At 46.1% G+C, this 18,120-nt stretch overlaps 1 protein-coding gene across 2 annotated transcripts; it reads right to left on the bottom strand.

The window, feature by feature from the left end:
- Window positions 1–6,866: 6,866 nt before the first annotated feature.
- Window positions 6,867–15,529, bottom strand: LOC104999309 (short palate, lung and nasal epithelium carcinoma-associated protein 2A-like). 2 transcript variants are annotated; one of them, XM_010854847.1, is made up of 8 exons: window positions 15,345–15,461; window positions 15,121–15,265; window positions 13,745–13,907; window positions 12,396–12,503; window positions 11,048–11,197; window positions 8,870–8,963; window positions 7,802–7,865; window positions 6,867–6,945 (listed from the first exon to the last, which is right to left on the bottom strand). In XM_010854847.1, the coding sequence occupies exons 2-8, from the start codon at window positions 15,257–15,259 to the stop codon at window positions 6,908–6,910; spliced, it is 756 nt and encodes a 251-aa protein (XP_010853149.1). In that variant the 5' UTR covers window positions 15,260–15,265; window positions 15,345–15,461; the 3' UTR covers window positions 6,867–6,907. The 2 variants fall into 2 exon arrangements, with proteins under 2 accessions (XP_010853149.1, XP_010853147.1); XM_010854845.1 differs by having other exon boundaries at window positions 15,121–15,529.
- Window positions 15,530–18,120: the final 2,591 nt, after the last annotated feature.

Below are 18,120 nucleotides of genomic sequence, written 5' to 3'. Positions count from 1 at the left end.
TGCCAACAAAGGTCCGTCTAGTCAAGGCTATGGTTTTTCCAGTGGTCATGTATAGATGTGAGAGTTGGACTATAAGGAAAGCTGAGCACAGAAGAATTGATGCTTTTGAACTGTGGTGTTGGAGAAGACTCTTGAGAGTCCCTTGGACTGCAAGGAGATCCAACAGGTCCATTCTAAAGGAAATCAGTCCTGAATATTCATTGGAAGGACTGATGCTGAAGCTGAAACTCCAACACTTTGGCCACCTGATGCGAAGAGCTGACTCATTGGAAAAGACCCTGAGGCTGGGAAAGATTAAGGGCAGGAGGAGACGGGGATGGCAGAGGATGAGATGCTTGGATGGCATCACTGACTCAATGGACATGGGTTTGGGTAGACTCCTGGAGTTGCTGATGGACAGGGAGGTCTGGCATGCTGCTATTCATGGGGTCGCAAAAAGTTGGACATGACTGAGTGACTGACCTGAATTGAACTATGACCCCACTGCACAGGGTAATGGAGAGGCTGTAGTGGGTAGATTAAGCAGCCAATGTGCTAAACCAATTGCAACTGCATTTCTTATTTTTGGATTCAGTAAAGACTAAATGAGCTTAAATGGTCTTAGATCTACAGTATACCTATGTTCACAAACTGTAGCACCCTTATGTGCTGATATATAACCTTTGGCACAGATGATTCCTCGTTCTGCCCCAGTTTCCCTTCTGGGGTCAAGTTAGGGAGTCTCAAGTAGGACTCTGATTGTAGGGCCTGGATGGCATGTTGTGCCAAAATGCCTTCCCACGAAGCTCCTGGGCTTGGAGGGAAGGATTGATTAGTGGTGTCTTCCAGAGGTTCTGGAGGAGAGATTGGAGACACTACATGTTTGCCAATGCAGAACCAAGTCATCTCTAAGGTCCCTGCAGCCAGTGAAGGGCACATGTTCATGGAGGGTGGGACCCTGGGATCTTTCTCCTCTGGTGCAGGAGAAAGGAGGAGACCCTGATCTCTTTCCAGTATTGGCTCTGTTAATACCTTTCTTTGTGACTCTTACCAAGACATTCACTTTCTTCCAGGATCTCCGTTTCCTCTAACTACAAAATGAACAGTGGTTCTCTGCTAGACCGCTGACACTTCAGGGTTCTGAGAGGGGATCAGGAATACCTGGGGCTACCTGCCACATCCACCAGATGGCGCACTCTTGCTTTGCAGGCATCCCTCCCGCTCCTTGGGCACAGTGATAACTGCCCACTCTCTGAGGCCATGAGGGCCAGGACCACAGGGCATCATCCCCAGGACCTGACACACAGATGCTTAATAATTATTTATTACAGCCTGCAGAAGCATTTTTCTTTAACACTGATTAATTAAAGTGTACACATGGAGAAATTCATGCATTTTATTTATAACAGCACAATAAGCTTGCTCTTAGAGTCAGCCTTGGGTGTGCATCGCAGACTTTTCCCTTGTTGATTGTGTGACAGGAGGCAAATGCCCTAACTTATCTGAGTTTTGCTTTTTTTTTTCTTTTAAACATGAAGCCAGAAATGGAATGTCCTAGGATATTCAGTTACTTTAGAAGAGCTGCTCAGGGAACTAACTGAAGGAAATGTCATTAGAGAGCCCAGCCTAACCTTGGCTAGCTAAGGTGATCCATGAATAATAGCGATCATTATCGTTACTATTACTGCAATAAACAGTAGTGAGTGGTGAACAAAGACAGCATTTAGGAGCCCAGGAAAATAGGGAGTGTGACAGGAGGCAGTGTGTGCAGTTCTTGGAACTGGGTTCAAATCCTAGCTCTGCCTTGTGAGCTTTGCCTCTTGTAACTCAGCTAACTCACCTGGAATGTGGGCAGCGTGGGTGTACCTACCTCACTGAATCAGTCTGAAGGGTACACAAGTTAACATGTATAAACCTGGACACACAGTCCCTAGAACCGTGCTCTCCTTGCTCTTCCACTGGACTGGGAGCTCCATGAGGCAGGGATCTCGTCTGTTTTGTTCCCTGACGTGTCCCCTGTGTCATAACAATGCCTTGTGATCGCAGCTGATGGACACACGCTCCCTGACATGTTGTTGGTGTTCCTATAGCACACAGGTCGGCTGCCCACTGACGACTTCCCTGTGGGAAAGCCACGATGCTCTGTTTTCAAGTACTTCCCATGCACGTCTGCCTCTCCCCACTGGGCACTTCTGCTGTGTTAGGACCCACCCCTCCCTTCTCTCTGGTCCCTCTCTGTTCAGGTGACCACACATATATGTAGTGCTTTAGCAGGTGAGCCTGGCTAGCCCAAAGTCTCTCCCCTATGGCCATTGCTCCAGCTGATGGGAATGTAGCAAGTAGCTCCCATTTGTTCCTGTTCAGTTCAGTTCAGTCGCCCAGTTGTGTCCAGCTCTTTGCAACCCCATGGACTGCAGACGCCAGGCTTCCCTGTCTATCATCAACTCTTGGAACTTACTCACACTCAAGTCCACCGAGTTGGTGATGCTATCCAACCATCTCATCCTATGTCATCCCCTTCTCCTCCTGCTTTCAATCTTCCCCAGCATCAGGGTCTTTTCTAATGAGTCAGTTCTTTGCATCAGGTGGCCAAAGTATTGGAGTTTCAGCTTCAGCATCAGTCCTTCCAATGAGTATTCAGGACTGATTACCTTTAGGATTCACAGGTTGGATCTCCTTGCAGTCCAAGGGACTCTCAAGAGTCTTCTCCAACACCACAGTTCAAAAGCATCAATTCTTCGGTGCTCAGCTTTCTTTATAGTCCAACTCTCACATCCATACATGACTACTCTGAAAATACAGCTTTGACTAGATGAACCTTTATCGGCAATGTAATGTCTCTGCTTTTTAATATGCTGTCTAGGTTGGCCATTGGAGAAGGCAATGGCACCCCACTCCAGTACTCTTGCCTGGAAATCCCATGGATGGAGGAGCCTGGTAGGCTGCAGTCCATGGGGTCGCTAAGAGTCGGACAGGACTGAGCGACTTCACTTTCACTTTTCACTTTCACACATTGGAGAAGGAAATGGCAACCCACTCCAGTGTTCTTGCCTGGAGAATCCCAGGGATGGGGGAGCCTGATGGGCTGCCATCTCTGGGGTCGCACAGAGTCGGACACGACTGAAGCGACTTAGCAGCAGCAGCAGGTTGGCCATAACTTTCCTTCCAAGGAGTAAGCGTCTTTTAATTTCATGGCTAAAGTCACTATCTGCAGTAATTTTGGAGCCCTAGAAAATAAAGTCTCTCACTGTTTCCACTGTTTTCCCCTCTATTTGCCATGAAGTGATGGGACCAGATGCCTTGATCTTAGTTTTCCTCTTTCACTTTCATCAAGAGGCTTTTTAGTTCTTCTTCACTTTCTGCCATAAGGGTGGTGTCATCTGCATATCTGAGGTTATTGATATTTCTCCTGGCAATCTTGATTCCAGCCTGTGCTTCATGCAGCCCAGCATATCACATAATGTACTCTGCATAGAAGTTAAATAAGCAGGATGACAATATATAGTCTTGACATACTCCTTTCCCGATTTGGAACCAATCTGTTTTTCTATGTCCCATTCTTACTGTTGCTTCTTGACATGCATACAGATTTATCAGGAGGCAGGTCTGCTGGTCTGGTATTCCCATCTCTTTAAGAATTTTCCACCATTTCTTGTGATCCACACAATGAAAGGCTTTGGCGTAGTCAATAAAGCAGAAGTAGATGTTTTCCTGGAACCCTCTCACTTTTTCGATGATCCAGTGGATCTTGGGGACTTGATCTCTGCTTCCTCTGCTTTTTCTAAATCCACCTTGAACATCTGGAAGTTCCTGATTCATGTACTGTTGAAGCTTCGCTTGGAGAATTTTGAGCATTACATTGCTAGTGTGTGAGATGAGTGCAATTGTGCGGTAGTTTGAACATTCTTTGGGATTGCCTTTCTTTGGGATTGGAATGAAAACTAACCTTTTCCAGTCCTGTGGCCACTGCCGTGTTTTCCAAATTTAATGGCATAATGAGTACCATACTTTCACAGTATGGTGAAAGTACTCATTTCTTTGAGGATTTGAAATAGCTCAACTGGAATTCCATCACCTCTACTAGCTTTTTTCATAGTGGTGCTTCCTAAGGCTCACTTGACTTCGCATTCCAGGATGTCTGGCTCTAGGTGAGTGATCACACCATTGTGGTTATCTGGGTCATGAAGATCTTTTTTGTATAAGTCTTCTGTATATTCTTGCCACCCACTAAAAATGGGGGGAAAATATTATTTTAAAAAATGCAACCATAATCATGAGAGCTGACCCTTCTTGCCCCCTCTGTCTCTATGGGACAATGATGACAAGGTAGCTTGGGTAGACCTACCAGCTGGAAAAACAGTCTCTTTGTTGGGGCAACATTGAAGAGTGGCCCCCGCTTACCGGGAGAGAGCTCCTGAGCAGAGTTGTAGGGCTGAGGAGAATTGAGAAGCTGCACGGAGGCAAGCAATTATGTTCCAGGTGGACAGAATTACCTGGACAAACGCTCAGCACTGACCGAAGCGGGCTACTGCTCAAGAGAAGTCCTGAATTGTGAGACCTCCTTGTGTACAGTTGTGGGAGTTGAGATTGTCACAAAAATTAGACAGAGAGAAAAACTCTCATCCTTTTGCTATGGCCAGCAGGGGAAGAAAAATCTCTGGAGGAGGGCAACTTCACATGAAACTTAGCTTTGCCTCTGACCAGGTGTGTGACCCTGGAGAAGTTATTTCACCTCTCCTCTTGGAGATTCACTTGCCACACATTCCCCAAGAACCATTCACTGCATCACTCAGTAAAAATGAGAATCTAATGAGATACAGTGTATAAAGATTTAATACATGGTTTCTCAACACTGTTTGACAGTAATTCCAGAGACTGACTCGTGTAGAGCCTGACTTGTGCTCAGCAGTGTCAGACCCTGGTTAAGCACTTTCCAGTCATTGGCTCATTTAAACCTCACACCAGTGTACTAAGGAAGTTTGGCTGTTCATTCTATTTGGCAGGTGAGAGAACTGTGGTTCTCAGAGTAACTTGCTTGAGATTAAACAGCTAGCAAGGGGTAGAGGCCAAGTAAGTCAAGTTCACCTTTGGCCAACCCTTCACCCTATGCCTTGTCGTTAGCCCCAGCACAGCCTGACCTAAGGTCCGCTCGGCAGAGCTGAGGAGAGCTGGTTGAAGGCCCCGGATATAACCCCAGGGGCTCAAGGGTTCCCTGACGTGAGTTCACCTTGTGAGGCAGCCTTCATCAAGTAGAAAGCCCTTGGGTGAAGTAGCTGCTGGTGCAGGCCTCTGTGTGACCCTGACCTCTCCTCACCTGAGTCCCCAAGGAGGATAACAGTGGTCCTTCTCTTACAGAATGGCACAAAGACTGAGATGGTTCCATGGCACAATGGACAAAGTTTCTCTGGGTCTTTTGTCAGGAAAACCAGATGGTTTTCTGGAAATAAGAAGCCCAGGGACCCTGATGTGACAGCCTGGGTCAATCCTCTGCGCACATGATGCAGCTGTGAGTAATGGGTGCCTTGCTGCCCACTCCAGGGCAAAGGGGAAATTGAAGGCTTCCATGTTAGGGAGGAAGGGCGGACTCAAGAGGACCTCATCAGTCCTGCTCAGAAGAGAGCAGGGCCAGGATGATGGGACCTGCTGGGGGCAGGGGAGAGGTGGCTGAGTACTGAGAACCAGGGTGTCACCTCTCTGAGCAAGTGTTCCCAGGGACATGGGTTAAAATTCTAGCCCTGCCACTTGCCACCCTGTAACCTCGATGAATCGCTTATCTTCTGTGAGCCTCAGTTTCCTCATCTGTACAGTGGGGGCAAGAGCAATGTCTCCTGGCATAAGGGTGCTGTGAGGAGGTCATGTGGTCAGGTGTGCTGAGGAAGGCAGCCCTCCATCATGGCGGTGCTGTAGCGGAAGCAGAGTGAGGCTGTCTCTACATTACCTCAGGTCACTTTCTTGACCATCCTGGGCCTCAGGTTTTCCTTTTGTAAGAGAAGTTGCGGCTGGATAATCCCAAATGTTCCTTCCCTCTTCGGATCCAGGTCTCTGATGCCCTGATTGCCCGTACCTCACCTCCCCGAAATCCCAATGGAAGGAATGCCATGGGCCACACAGAAGGTGCAGAAATGCCTTTATTGCTGGGGGTGGAGGGCGAGTAGCATAGGGTGTCCTGACTGTGAGGAGGCGTATCTGAGAGTGTCCTTGACTGGGCTCAGTTGTCACTCCTGGGGGATGGTGGCAGCACCGACCGTCCCAGAGGGAGACGGTACAGAGATTCAGTCAAGTTCCTGGGAACCAATCTGGAAGGAGACCCCAGTGTGAGGCATAGACACCCCGTGGCCCTTACCAACTCCTGCGTTCAGCAGGCACAGTTGCCAGAGTGCTTCCCCACAAACCCTGCAAGCTCTGAGGCTTGGGGGTGGCGGACTGGCACCTGTGGTTTGGGGTCTTTCTCTGGCACCTGGCACTGACCTCTTTTCATCCCCTCACCTTCCCACCCCCTCACCTTCCCACCCCCTCACCTTAGCAACAGTGGCCGATGTGAAAAGACTGATTAGGGCCCAGAGGAGCCAGGGTTCAGGGCTCAATGTATGATCAGGATCAGGGATCAGACTGAGATGCTGGTCGTGTGTCTATCTGTGGCCAGTGTCAGGGCTCAGTCAACAACTTGAGTTAAAGTTCAACCTGACTGCATTCCAGGCTCAGTCAAGGACCAGAATCAAGCACAATCTGGGTATGATTAAGGGTCAGGACTCAGGCTGTGACCAAGATCAGGGCTAAGTCTGCTACTAGAGAAAGAAGAGAAGCCAAGACTCGCTTCTGCTTCTCCACAGGCCCCTGTGGGGAGGTCTCATCCTCCTTTAGCCCAGGGCCCCGAGTCAGATCCTCACCAGCAGGCGGGCATCACTGTGGTTTTTCTCATCTGTTCTCTTCAGTTTACAATTTGTTTTGCGGTTTTCTGAAGTATATCTGAGGGAACAAAATCAGTAGCATTTCTCCAGATCTGGATATAGCTGAATAGAAACTAGATCCCAGTGGCTGCCACCCTTCAGCAGGTCAGACTTGGCAACCAAGGGATCTCTTGCATGTCACTCTGTCTCTCTGAGCCTCAGTTTGTTCATCTGTAAAATGGGTGCACTACCCACTGCACAGTGTTTTTGAAAGAATTCAGTGAGATGCTGTATACGAAGCACAGAGCTATGGCCCAGGTAACTGGGCCTGTGGCTATTTTCTAGAAGGACCACCTCCAGGACCCTGACACTGTTACTTATGCCATTTCTGTTGCCCTACAGCCTCAGCAACCCCAGTCATGCCAGAGACCCAGATCAAGAAAAACCCCAAGGGGCTGGGGGTGAAGCCACAACTCCTGATAAGAAGGGAAAGGGAAGGGGGAGTATTCAGTAGCAATGAGTATGGGATATTAGGCTCTTTCTGTTTTTTCTTTAAATCCGCTCATCAGCTTGGCAGTGTTACAATCTTTCATTTCTGAGGAACCCAAGGATCAGAGAGGTGGAACCAGTTGACCAAGACCCCACAGTTGCTAAGAGCAAATGCAGGATTTGAACTCAGATCTGGCCTGTCCTCTTTCTTGCATCACTCTGTGCAGCTGGTTCTGCAGGTTTAAGAAAGGAGGGCAATAGAAGCCTTCAGTCTGCAGGGACACCATTCCCCCAGCCACACTCTCCTGACTTGCTCAGGACAAAGGATCCTGAACTTCTCCAAGGTCCCCTGACAGTCCTGGCTGTTGAGCAGGCGTAGAGCAGGGCGCCTGCCCCTTGGCAGGCTGCAGAGGGAACCCCCACTGCTTCCCCAGGCTGTGACTTACCGTTGAGGTTATTAACCAAATTCTCATTCAAGGAGCTGATGATGGTGCCAATTCGTGGGCACAGCTGAGGGTCACAGGAAACCAGGGAGAGACACAGCGGGAGATGGAGAGAGGAAGACAGGAATGATGTTGGGATGGAGATCGGGGAGAGGAGAGACACGAGAGAAAGAAGACTGATCATTATCCACTGGAAGCACCCTGCAAACCACCTGCGGAGGTGCTCCCTACTCGGGACCTCAGAACTTCTGACTCTTAGGAATCTATAATGATGGAAACCTAGAAGACCTAAATCTGAGAGCCAGAGAATGCTAGAGTCCTAAAACTTCAGATTAAAACCTTAAAATCTAGACTTTTAACATTCCAGAATGCTATGCTCTTAGAAACCTTGACCTTTGGAACACTGGAATTCTAAGCAGTCAAATGAGGCCCTGGGAACCATCGAGAAGTGTTTCCAATGATTTTGTGTGTATACCATCCACACGGATCTCGTGAAAATGCAAATTATTGAGTCAGCAGATCTGGGGTAGGACCTGAGAGTCTGCATCTCTAACAAGTGTCCAGATGAGGTCAGTGTTGCTATTCTGAGAACCACAGCTTGAGCAGTGGCCCTCCAGTTTAGTAAGTCACAGAGCCTTCTGGAGGAATTTTCCCCCATAAACCGTGGTCCCCAGCCAAATTCCAGAGTGACTAATTTAGAATCATTTCTGGCACGTGGTGCATGTGGTTTGCATATGAGGCACAGGAATCTTACAGTATGTGTACTTTTTATATTTAAATAAATTAAATAAAATTGTATTCAATAAAGAAGAACATTGCTAAAAGGCCTCCTGGCAGTACATGGGTATGGTATATGATTCAAGTTGGAACCCAGTGATTTCTGCTAATATCAGATCCCTCCTCCCTTTCTCCCCACATGAGGCTGAGTGAAGGAGGGGAACAGCAGCTGACAGCCCAAAGGAAGTGGGCGCCTCAGAAGGGAAGTTGCCCAAAGAGTACAGCCCACCCAGGGAATGTCACACCTGCTCCCCACCTGGCCTGGCTCTGAGCTGCCAGAAGTGGGGTACTCACCACATACTTCACTATGTAGGTCTCCACCAGATTCACGAGTGTGGTCACAGTCTTTCTGATATTGCTCATCAGTCCAGTGAGGCTGGAGACAGAACTGATAAAGACCAGTGAAGTTGGCAGAGCAGCCAAGGAGGAGTGATGGGAAGGGTGCGGGATGTGGTGGAGCACCTTGAAGTCAGGTGACTTGAGCTTCTACTCAGGGGGATCATCACCTAGAACCACATGACTGACCAGCAGCTCATGAGAGTCCCATCACAAACATGAGACCTCATCCATCCATCTATCCATCCTTCCATTCATTCATTCAGCACATATTTATACAGCAACAACCATATATGCCAGGAACCAAGCCAGACTGGGGACACAGGGATAAACAAAGCACAAGCAGCTCCCAGTCTGGTAACTAAATACAAAGTACATGTGGCTAAGGCTGGCTCCTTCCCACCTTCAGCCCCCAGCAAAACTGTCACTTCTTCAGGGCAGCCCTGCATGACTGCTGTGTAAGGGAGGGCTTTGTATCATTACTGTTAAGTGTGCTGCTCTGCCCAGGGATGGTTGCCATCTGACATTTGCCTCGTGTGCTGTTTATTGTTGGACTGAATGCTTGTTTGTCATTCCCTCAAGAGAATAAGCTCCAGGAGAGCAACTTTTTTGCCTGAAATCACGGATACATTCTCCAGAGCTCAGAATGGTGACTGCCTGGCATGGAGGATATGCTCAGCACATTTTTGGCTGAGGGAATAAATGAAGTAAACCTGCAATTAAATATATAATGACAACTTGCAGAAGGTATTCAGAAGGGCAAGAGCAGATTCTTACAAGAGTGAAGAGGAGGAACATTGTTTTAGACCCTGAGTGATGGGATGTACATTGAAATAGGATCGGGGATAAGTGTAGTTGGCATCCAGAACAGCCTCTGCACAGGTCTCGAGGTGGAAGGAGTTTGTTTGAGTCTCAGAGCAAAAGCCAGTGTGTCTAGGGCAGAGTGGCAAGGGGATAGGCACAGTGAAATGAGGGTGGGTCCAGATCAGGTAGTCTGGATGGCCCTGAGGAGGGCTTTGGATTTTACCCAAAGTGGAGAGAAAAGCCCCCAGAGGGTTTGGAGCAGCAGAGTGGAATGCCATTTTACAGACACGGTCACTGAGACCCAGAAGGCAGGATGATTTCTCTGGTGCTATAGGCGAGGCAGTGTCCAGCAGGGCTCAGGCATTTGGACTTACATCTCAGTTTTTCCAAGTGATGGTAGGCTTCAGGGCCTATTTTTGTTTCTGGGCATCTGTAGGCAACCTGTGATCAGATCCCTTGCTGAGGCAGTATGGACTGACCGGTGCTCATGGCTCAGCCTGGTTCCTTGCCAAGGCCAACCTGCCCCAGCTGTCGGCATCCAGACTATTTCTCCTCGCCCAACCATGACCAGGGTCAGCCCTTCTCCCTCCACCTTCTTCCCTGGGCTAAACATGGTCTTTCAAGCACACAATATAAGCTGCAGGTTTGGTGTGTTACCAGAAATCAGTGATTTAAGAGGAGAGGATTCAGTTTTCAAGATCTTATTTTGGGAATTTCCCAGTGTGTGGAGGATGATTTGGGGACAATCTGAAATTAGAGCCCATGGTAGGCATTTACTACTCCTCTTGCCCCTCGTAAATAGAGGCAAGAAGGTAAACACAGTGAATTATTATTATTATTGAGGGACATTATATAATATGAGAAGGGTCAGTTCTTCAAATAGACATAGCAATTTAAATGTGCAAGCATCTAACAAGAGAGCTTCAAAAAGCATGAAGCAAAAACAGATAAAGCTGAAAGGTGAAATATACAAATTCACAACACTCCTGTCTCAGTTAGGGGAAGAACTGAGAGACAGAAAGTCAACATGGAAATTATTATTACTGAGAGCATAGTGCCAGGCTGCATGCTAAACCCTGGCATTTTCTCATTTGGTCAACAGAGAAGCCTATGAATTAGGTATTACTACCATCCTCAGTTTAAAAATGAACACTGGAGCTCCTAGAGCTAAAATGATGATAAAAGCATAAGTTAGTGGCAAAGCTAGCTTGTCTCCAGAGTTTCATCTCTTTTTCACCGTATTCTGCTCCCTCCCAGATATAGGAATAGGGCTGAAATTAGGGATTCCAACTCCTCTGGGGGTCCCGCTCTGCTGAGATATCTGGGCCTGACCTGTTCACGAAGGGGAGTGATATCTTGGCTGGTGTGTAGGTGCATTCTCCCAGGACCACCATTAAGGTACCAGCTTCATCAATTTTAAAGCTGATACTTCTCTGTAGGACAAAGTTGAGGGTCAAGTCAATGACCGCACCCAACAGAGGCCTGTAGGGAATAAGATGCACAGTTAACAGAGGTGGAGAAATCCTTTCTTGTGGCTCACTTGAGTCCCCTTCTCTGTGGACATTACATGGGGTGTCTATGGACAATGTCAATATTGTCTGCATTCTTTACAGAATCTACATTCTTATATTAGGTTTTTCTTCTCCTGGCCACAAGGGTTTCTCTCATGTGAAATTTCTATGCAGTATTACACTGATGATTAAAATAAATATAATAGTCAACATTTCTTTAGCACAAATTCTGTGTTAGGTATTTCAAACAAAAATATTTTACCTGGATTAATCCATTTAATCATGACAGCAGTACCATGACAGAAAATTACTATCTCTATTTTCAGAATGTGGAAACACAGAATGTGGAAACATTTGGTATAGAGGTTAAGTAACTATCCCCCAAGATCTCATAGCTAATAAATGATGAAATCATAGTGCATTAATTGATAAAGACTCTTCTACACATCTTCATTTTATCTCTTTGTATCTTTAAAGTAATTAAAACACTTAGAAATTATAGTTTCCATATAATTTCATATGCTCTTCATTACATACTGACAGTACTATGTGGTCCATACTGGTCACCGTCATTTAAAGAGAATCTTGAGAGACAAAGTGATGCTGCAGGAAACTTTATCAAAGAGTTATAAATGTTTGATCTTCTCAGTTTTCAAGTTTTATAATTAGATAAGCATGATGATTTTGGGCATATATTTCATGGAGGATTTTTTAACAAAAAGCTTAATTATGGCCGGTGTTTCTTAGAACATTTTAAATGTTAAGATTTCAGGTGTGTTTGGCTCTTTGCAAGCCCATGGACCGTAACCCACCAGGCTCCTCTGTCCATGGAATCCTCCAGGAAAGAATACTGGAGTTGGTAGCCACTCCCTTTTCCAGGGGATCCACCCTCTGAGCCACCAGGGAAGCCCAAGAATGCTGGAGTGGGTAGCCATTTCCTTCTCAAGGGGATCCTTCCAACCCAGGGGTTGAACCCAGGTCTTCCACGTTTCAGGCAGATTCTTTACCATACGGAGCCACCAAGGAAGCCCATAGACCTGGAAAGGTCTCCTTCTTTTACAGACTGGGAGACCAAGTCAGAAGCATGGAAAGGTACCTGATGCCAGATTGGAGATCTATTGGCATACCGCACTGCATCTCTCAAACCTCAGATTCTAACCAATACTCACAGGGTCAGGGTGACCTTAGCAGTGATGGAGATACTCAGGTTAATGCTTGTGCCTCCAGGAGTCCCTTGGAATGTGGTATTCCTGATGCTGATGCTCCTGATTGTCAACCTGTGCAAAAACCACAATTCACCCTTGTCATTCCTCATGCAGCCATTGCTGAGCTCTTCTCTATGCCAGTCTCATGCTTAGTGTTAGAGCCTGACTGACTTTGCCTGCTTTGATCTTCGTGACAGCCCAGGGTGAATATGTGCCAGAGTCAGAATTTGGTTTCTTAAAAATTAAAGTATAGTTGCTTTACAGTGTTGTGTTAGTTACAGGTGTACAGCAAAGTGATTCAGATGTATATGGATAGATTTGTGTGTGCTAGTCACTCTAGTCATGTCTGACTCTTTGCGACCCTACTGACTGTAGCCCATCAGGCTCCTCTGTCCACCAGGCTCCTCTTGATTCTCCAGGCAAGACTACTTGAGTGGGTTGCCTTTTCCTTCTCCAATAGATGGATGTAGATATAGGTATATATAAGTAGAGACAGAGATACTTTTCATTCCACATTTTTCCCCTTATAGGTGGTTACAAAATATTGAGCATAGTTCCCTGTGTTGTATAGTAGGTCTTTGTTGGTTGTCTACTTCATATACAGCAGTGTATATGTGTTAATGCCGGACTCCTAAGTTATCTCCCATCCTGCTTTCCCTTTTGGTGGCCATAGGTTGTTGTTTTTTGCCCACCAGTCCGTTTCTGTTCTGTGTAAGTTCATAGCATCATCTTTTAGATTCCACATGTAAGTGACATCACTTGATATTTGTCTTTCTCTGAATTCACTTAGTATGATCAGCTCTACATCCTTCCATTTGTTGCTGCCAATGGCATTATTTCATTCTTTTTTAGCAGAGCCAGATTTTGAACCCATAACTGCTTGGCTCCCAGACTTCATGTATGGGGCCACCTATGTGGTGTGAATTCTAGTTTTCTCTGTCCTGAGGTCATTCAAATTTTTACACTCAGCTATATTCAGGGAAGAAAAGTTTTATTCCTTGGAAAAGCAACTTTACACACCAGCAAATAGGTAGAGACGAGAATGAAGGGAACCTTCATCCTGAACCTGAAATCACATGAGAAGAAAGCCTAGACCTTTAAGTCCCTTGATAGGTCCTGCAGCCCTGCCTCTAATTTTCCCAAACTCTAGAAGAGCTGGCCTCACACCAGTTGCACTCTCAGGGATGCACAAGGGTTTTTTTTTGGTTTTGTTTTTTTTTACTTTTCTGTCTTTGATCTTAAACTTACCTCCCCAAAGACATGTATTCTCTTTTGGGACAAAGACCTTCAATGTGAACTCAACATCAACTCACCGTAAACACCTGACAAGTAGCTGACGATTGTTACTATTGTCCTTGTCCAACACGATCTCAGCATCCTGGATCTTCTCGGGAAGTACCTCCTTCACAGCGATCATCTCCAAACATGTGAAATCCTGGAGCAACTCAAAATCAGCCTTCACTTTCTCAAGGACAGCTGCAAAAGCAATCTCCATTTAGTGTGATACACAACTTACGAAGCAGCTCCTGTGTACAGGCGCTAAATGAGACTGTTTGCCTCTGTTATTTCATTCAGTCTTTACAGCTCCATAAAGTTGGTGTTCCTATTATCTGTACTTTCATATGAGGAAATAAAAGATCAAAAGGTTAAGATATGGGCCTCAAGTCCCACAGCTAGGAGACCTTGTTTCTTCTATGCTGGCTTCATACTCATGTATACTCACCATTCATCAACAAAACAATCAATCCACTTTGTAGGCAATAGATATTGACTGAACACCAGCTTCCAATAGTGAAGCTCTAATAAGATACTCAAACAAATGAAATAAATTTGGAATAAACTAAGAAATGGAAAATCTAGAATCAAGGAAAAATTATGGCTCCAACTCATGAAAGTGGCAAATAGGACTCCCTGGAACAGTCTTGCAGCAGGCCAAGAAAGAAGTGACTCATACAGGAGAAGAAGGCCAGCGTGTCCTAAGGGGGGCCCTTCAGGGAAAAAGGGATTTGACAGAGTGATGGTAGATGTAGAATGGCACATTTGGAAAGAATTAAGAATATATGTTTCAAGAGTAAGTCAAATGAAAAACAAGGCAATAGCTAGCTCAAGGGAAAACAAAAGGCTACAGGAAAAGATATGTAATCATAGTAGTGCTACTTGGCTCTGCAACACAGAATCACCTAATGATAATGGTGCAGACAGAGATGGAAACTACATCTGGTCCTGTAACCTACTAGGCGACCTTGATTCAGACCCTCTGTTTCCGAGATCAGTTCTATCAGCAATGAAACTGGAAAGTATATTTTTGAAGGTTGCCTAAGTCCTGGAAAGGTTTAAAAGGCAGTCATTTTCAGAAGTTAGTTTCTCCTATAAAGAATGTTTGTCAGTGTGCTGGTAATGTTTCCAGGAAATGAGAAGGCCAAGTTCTCTTAAGAAATCAGAATTAAAAAGTGATATGACTACCTGGAAAAGTGGGGAGTTTTAAGCCTACTTAGGTTTGGTAGGGATTAATTTCCAATTAGATAATACAAATTATCAAGAAGATTGAATGACCCAACAGAAGAGTATGCTTCAAATATAAATAAAATATTTAATTTAAATAATGTAGATGACAAATAAAAGATGAAAAATTGAATTTTTTCAAAATTAGAGAAACAGGTGCCTCTGGTCATCCCGCTTTCTGACTCACGTTCAGATGCACTGTCATCCGTCTCGAGCTCTTTTCTAAGAGCAGATTGCAGCTCTCTCACAACGTTGTTGTCAAGAAGAGACGCTGACGTCCCAGTGAGCAGGCCACACAAGAGAACAAGTCTCCAAAGTGGAAGCATCTTGTCCTGGACAGTCACAGGAGGAACAGGAGTGAGAGTCACCCACAGGGAAGTGGGATCTTTAATGAGCACCTATCAGTCTTACACTCAGCAGTCCTTGAAGGTAGACGTGGCTATCTGCTCTCTGACAGATGGGCAGCCCAGGTCAGGAAGCTAGAGCAGCTTGCACAAAGATACACAACCACTGAGTAGAGGAGGTACTATTTGAAAAGTCACGCTTGACTCCAGGTCAATGCTCTTTACACAGAGGTCATTTGCATTTTCTGGCTTCTCTGCCTGGAACATTTCCCTCTTCTTTGCATTTTTGCATGAGTCACTTCTTCTTGAGTCTCCAGCTTCAGTAAGACATCATATCCTCTACAAAGCCCACTCTAGGCCCCTTCCCGGGGTCTAGGTCAGGGGACCCCCCTCTACCATCTTGTTGCTTTCATTCTCTGATCAGAGTCCTTGGTACAGTTAGTGATGACTTGTCTCCTTTCTCACCAGGCTGTAAACTCCTTAGATATGGACTGTGACTTTGTGAATTCCCAACTGAGAGTAAAAAACCTGCACCTAATACAGTACAACAAAATAAAAGTTTGCAGAATAAAAGTATAAACACATAAACAGGCACCACATCATGACCCCACATTGCTCACCAGTTTGAGACTTCTCCTAATGTAACTGATTTCTTAATTTGCTATACTGACAATATTAGCTAATTCATGTGGCCCTATCCCTCTGCCTCTTGACCCCAGAGCCTTCTGAAGCTCTCCATGTGGGGTCACATTTAGGGGGAAGCCCACCATTCACAGGTTTGGAGGAGAATACTTACAAAATCCTTGCTCTACTGCGCAGTCTCCTGGAATTCTGCTGGGTGCTGATGGCCCTTATATTGTGGTGATGGGTGGGAGGCTGCCCCTGGCAACAGGCCCTGGGTCCAGGGCCATCCAAGGAGACTCCAAAGAAAATAATCCTTGTCTAGAATGAACAGAGAGAGACTTCCAATGCAAAGGTCACCCAGGACGCTTGAATTGAAATGGGTGGATATGGAGAGGACTCTGTGCCAAGATTAAGAGTAGGTTCTCACGGAAATTCCAGCTGCCAAGATAGTGGCCACTGTAGGTGGGGTTTGGGGTAAAGACTGAGAATGGATGAATTGGAGAATGTTGTGATAGGAGGACCCATAGTGATCATCCAGCCTAATTTTGTCATCATTTGGAAACTCAGTTCAAGAGAAGGAGAGCAACCAGCTTGAGGTCACTCAGTAAGACATGGACAGAGATGTGCTAGAATTATGCCCCATGGAGTCAGGTTCAGGGACTAGTGAGGTCATTTTCTCCAACTCTTCTCTGATTTTTGAGTGCTCTCCACCACATCCTTCACAGTGGAGCCAGCCTCAGGGCAGATGTTTGTAATGATGCATTGCTCAATACCATCCTCTGAAATCTGCCTACTCATTTAATTGGCAGAGTCCCCCCCGAGAGACAACAATATCTGCCTGCAAAATACCTTCTTATATGCGGTCTCCCTCTGCACACCTGCCCTCAGTCCCTCTACCCTCAACGCAGCAGCCAGAGGGGTCTCATTCGGTGTAAAACCAAAGTCCCCATCATGGTCCCTGTGTCATCTGCTCACTGCTACTCCAAACCATCTCCCTCTCCTTCCATGGCCCCTACTGTCTTCCTTCTGTTCTAGAAAGATTCAAGCCTCTTTGCTGCCTTGGGACTCTGCACAGACCATTCCATCTTCCAAGGACTCTCCTCCCTGACTGTCACTGGCTCTCGACATCACCTCACAAATTCTGTGACTGTTCACCTGAGGTGGTCCCTCCCTTTCCCCCTGACTCATCTTCTGGTTGGCTTCTTTCACAGGAAATTATCATCATTTGACTTTTTCCTCTTGTTCTCTGCCCTCAGCAACTTGTTACCATCCTTTAGTCTGTGGCTTTCCTCTCACATGGGTCCCCCAAACCTTGACCTGGCCATAGAATGCTCCAAGCCTCTCTGGAGCATCCTATAAAGCCATCTACTCCCTGGGAAGATGGTAAGGGTCCCATTACCAGAAATGCTCAGGATCTTGACCAGATGGCTGCTAAGATCCTGTGTGACTTGATGTAACTGTGAGCCATGATTCTAAACTTCCTCAGTCTCTACTAAACCACTGTTACACATTTGTATGACTCTTCTTCCCAGATTTTTTTTCTCCCTGAGTCTGGCTCAGGGAGAGCTGTGGTTCTGAGCTATGGGAACATGGAGCTATGGTTCCCTCAGGCTTCCTGCCTCTTTCCTTTTCTCAACCTCCCTGCCTCCCAGGACCCCACCTCCACCTGGCCATGGCCTCCTGGAGTCACAGTGGCTGGTGGTTTCTCATCATGGACCACACCCAGGACAAAGCCAGCTTCTGGCACTGATATCAGCCTCCTCTCATGGCTGAGCTTTGAGGTGAAATGATCTTCATGCTTGATCCTTGATGGTGAGTCTGGGGCTGGCACACAAGTTTCTACTTTCTAAGGAGCCATGTTCTCATGGCGACTCACTGCTTTAGCAGTTGCTGGCTCTAATTCACATGAAGACAGAACTTCACCATGATCAATGTCCCCATCTGCTAAAGCATTTGGGGTACTCCCTGGTCTAGTGCACACTAAGCTAAATCTACCAAAGTGGAGAGAAACCATGTCTTCCTTCTTTCTGAGGTCCTTTGTTCTCTGCTCCCTACAGTGTGTTTGGAACTCTTGAAGAAGCATATTCATACTTACACATATGAAATTCAACATGCATGCATGCATACCTGCGAGACAAGACAGTATCACTAGATTCAAGGAGAAAACACCTAAATTATCCCCCTATTTTAAGGGCACTTTTACAGAATCATGGAGTCCA

Source organism: Bison bison, unplaced genomic scaffold (assembly GCF_000754665.1).
Source record: "Bison bison bison isolate TAMUID 2011002044 unplaced genomic scaffold, Bison_UMD1.0 scf7180017864352, whole genome shotgun sequence".
NCBI lineage: Eukaryota > Metazoa > Chordata > Mammalia > Artiodactyla > Bovidae > Bison > Bison bison.
Note: the sequence above shows the minus strand (reverse complement) of the source record. Positions and strands in the feature narration are given on the sequence as shown.

Coding starts and splice junctions, on each gene's coding strand:
- LOC104999309 (XM_010854845.1), bottom strand. CDS start 15,259: ATGCTTCCACTTTGGAGACTTGTTCTCTTGTGTGGCCTGCTCACTGGG. Junction 8,964..11,047: donor TCACTCCCCTTCGTGAACAG/GTCAGGCCCAGA, acceptor GGTCTTTATCAG/TTCTGTCTCCAGCCTCACTG. Junction 6,946..7,801: donor TTTGGTTAATAACCTCAACG/GTAAGTCACAGC, acceptor TTGTTCCCTCAG/ATATACTTCAGAAAACCGCA.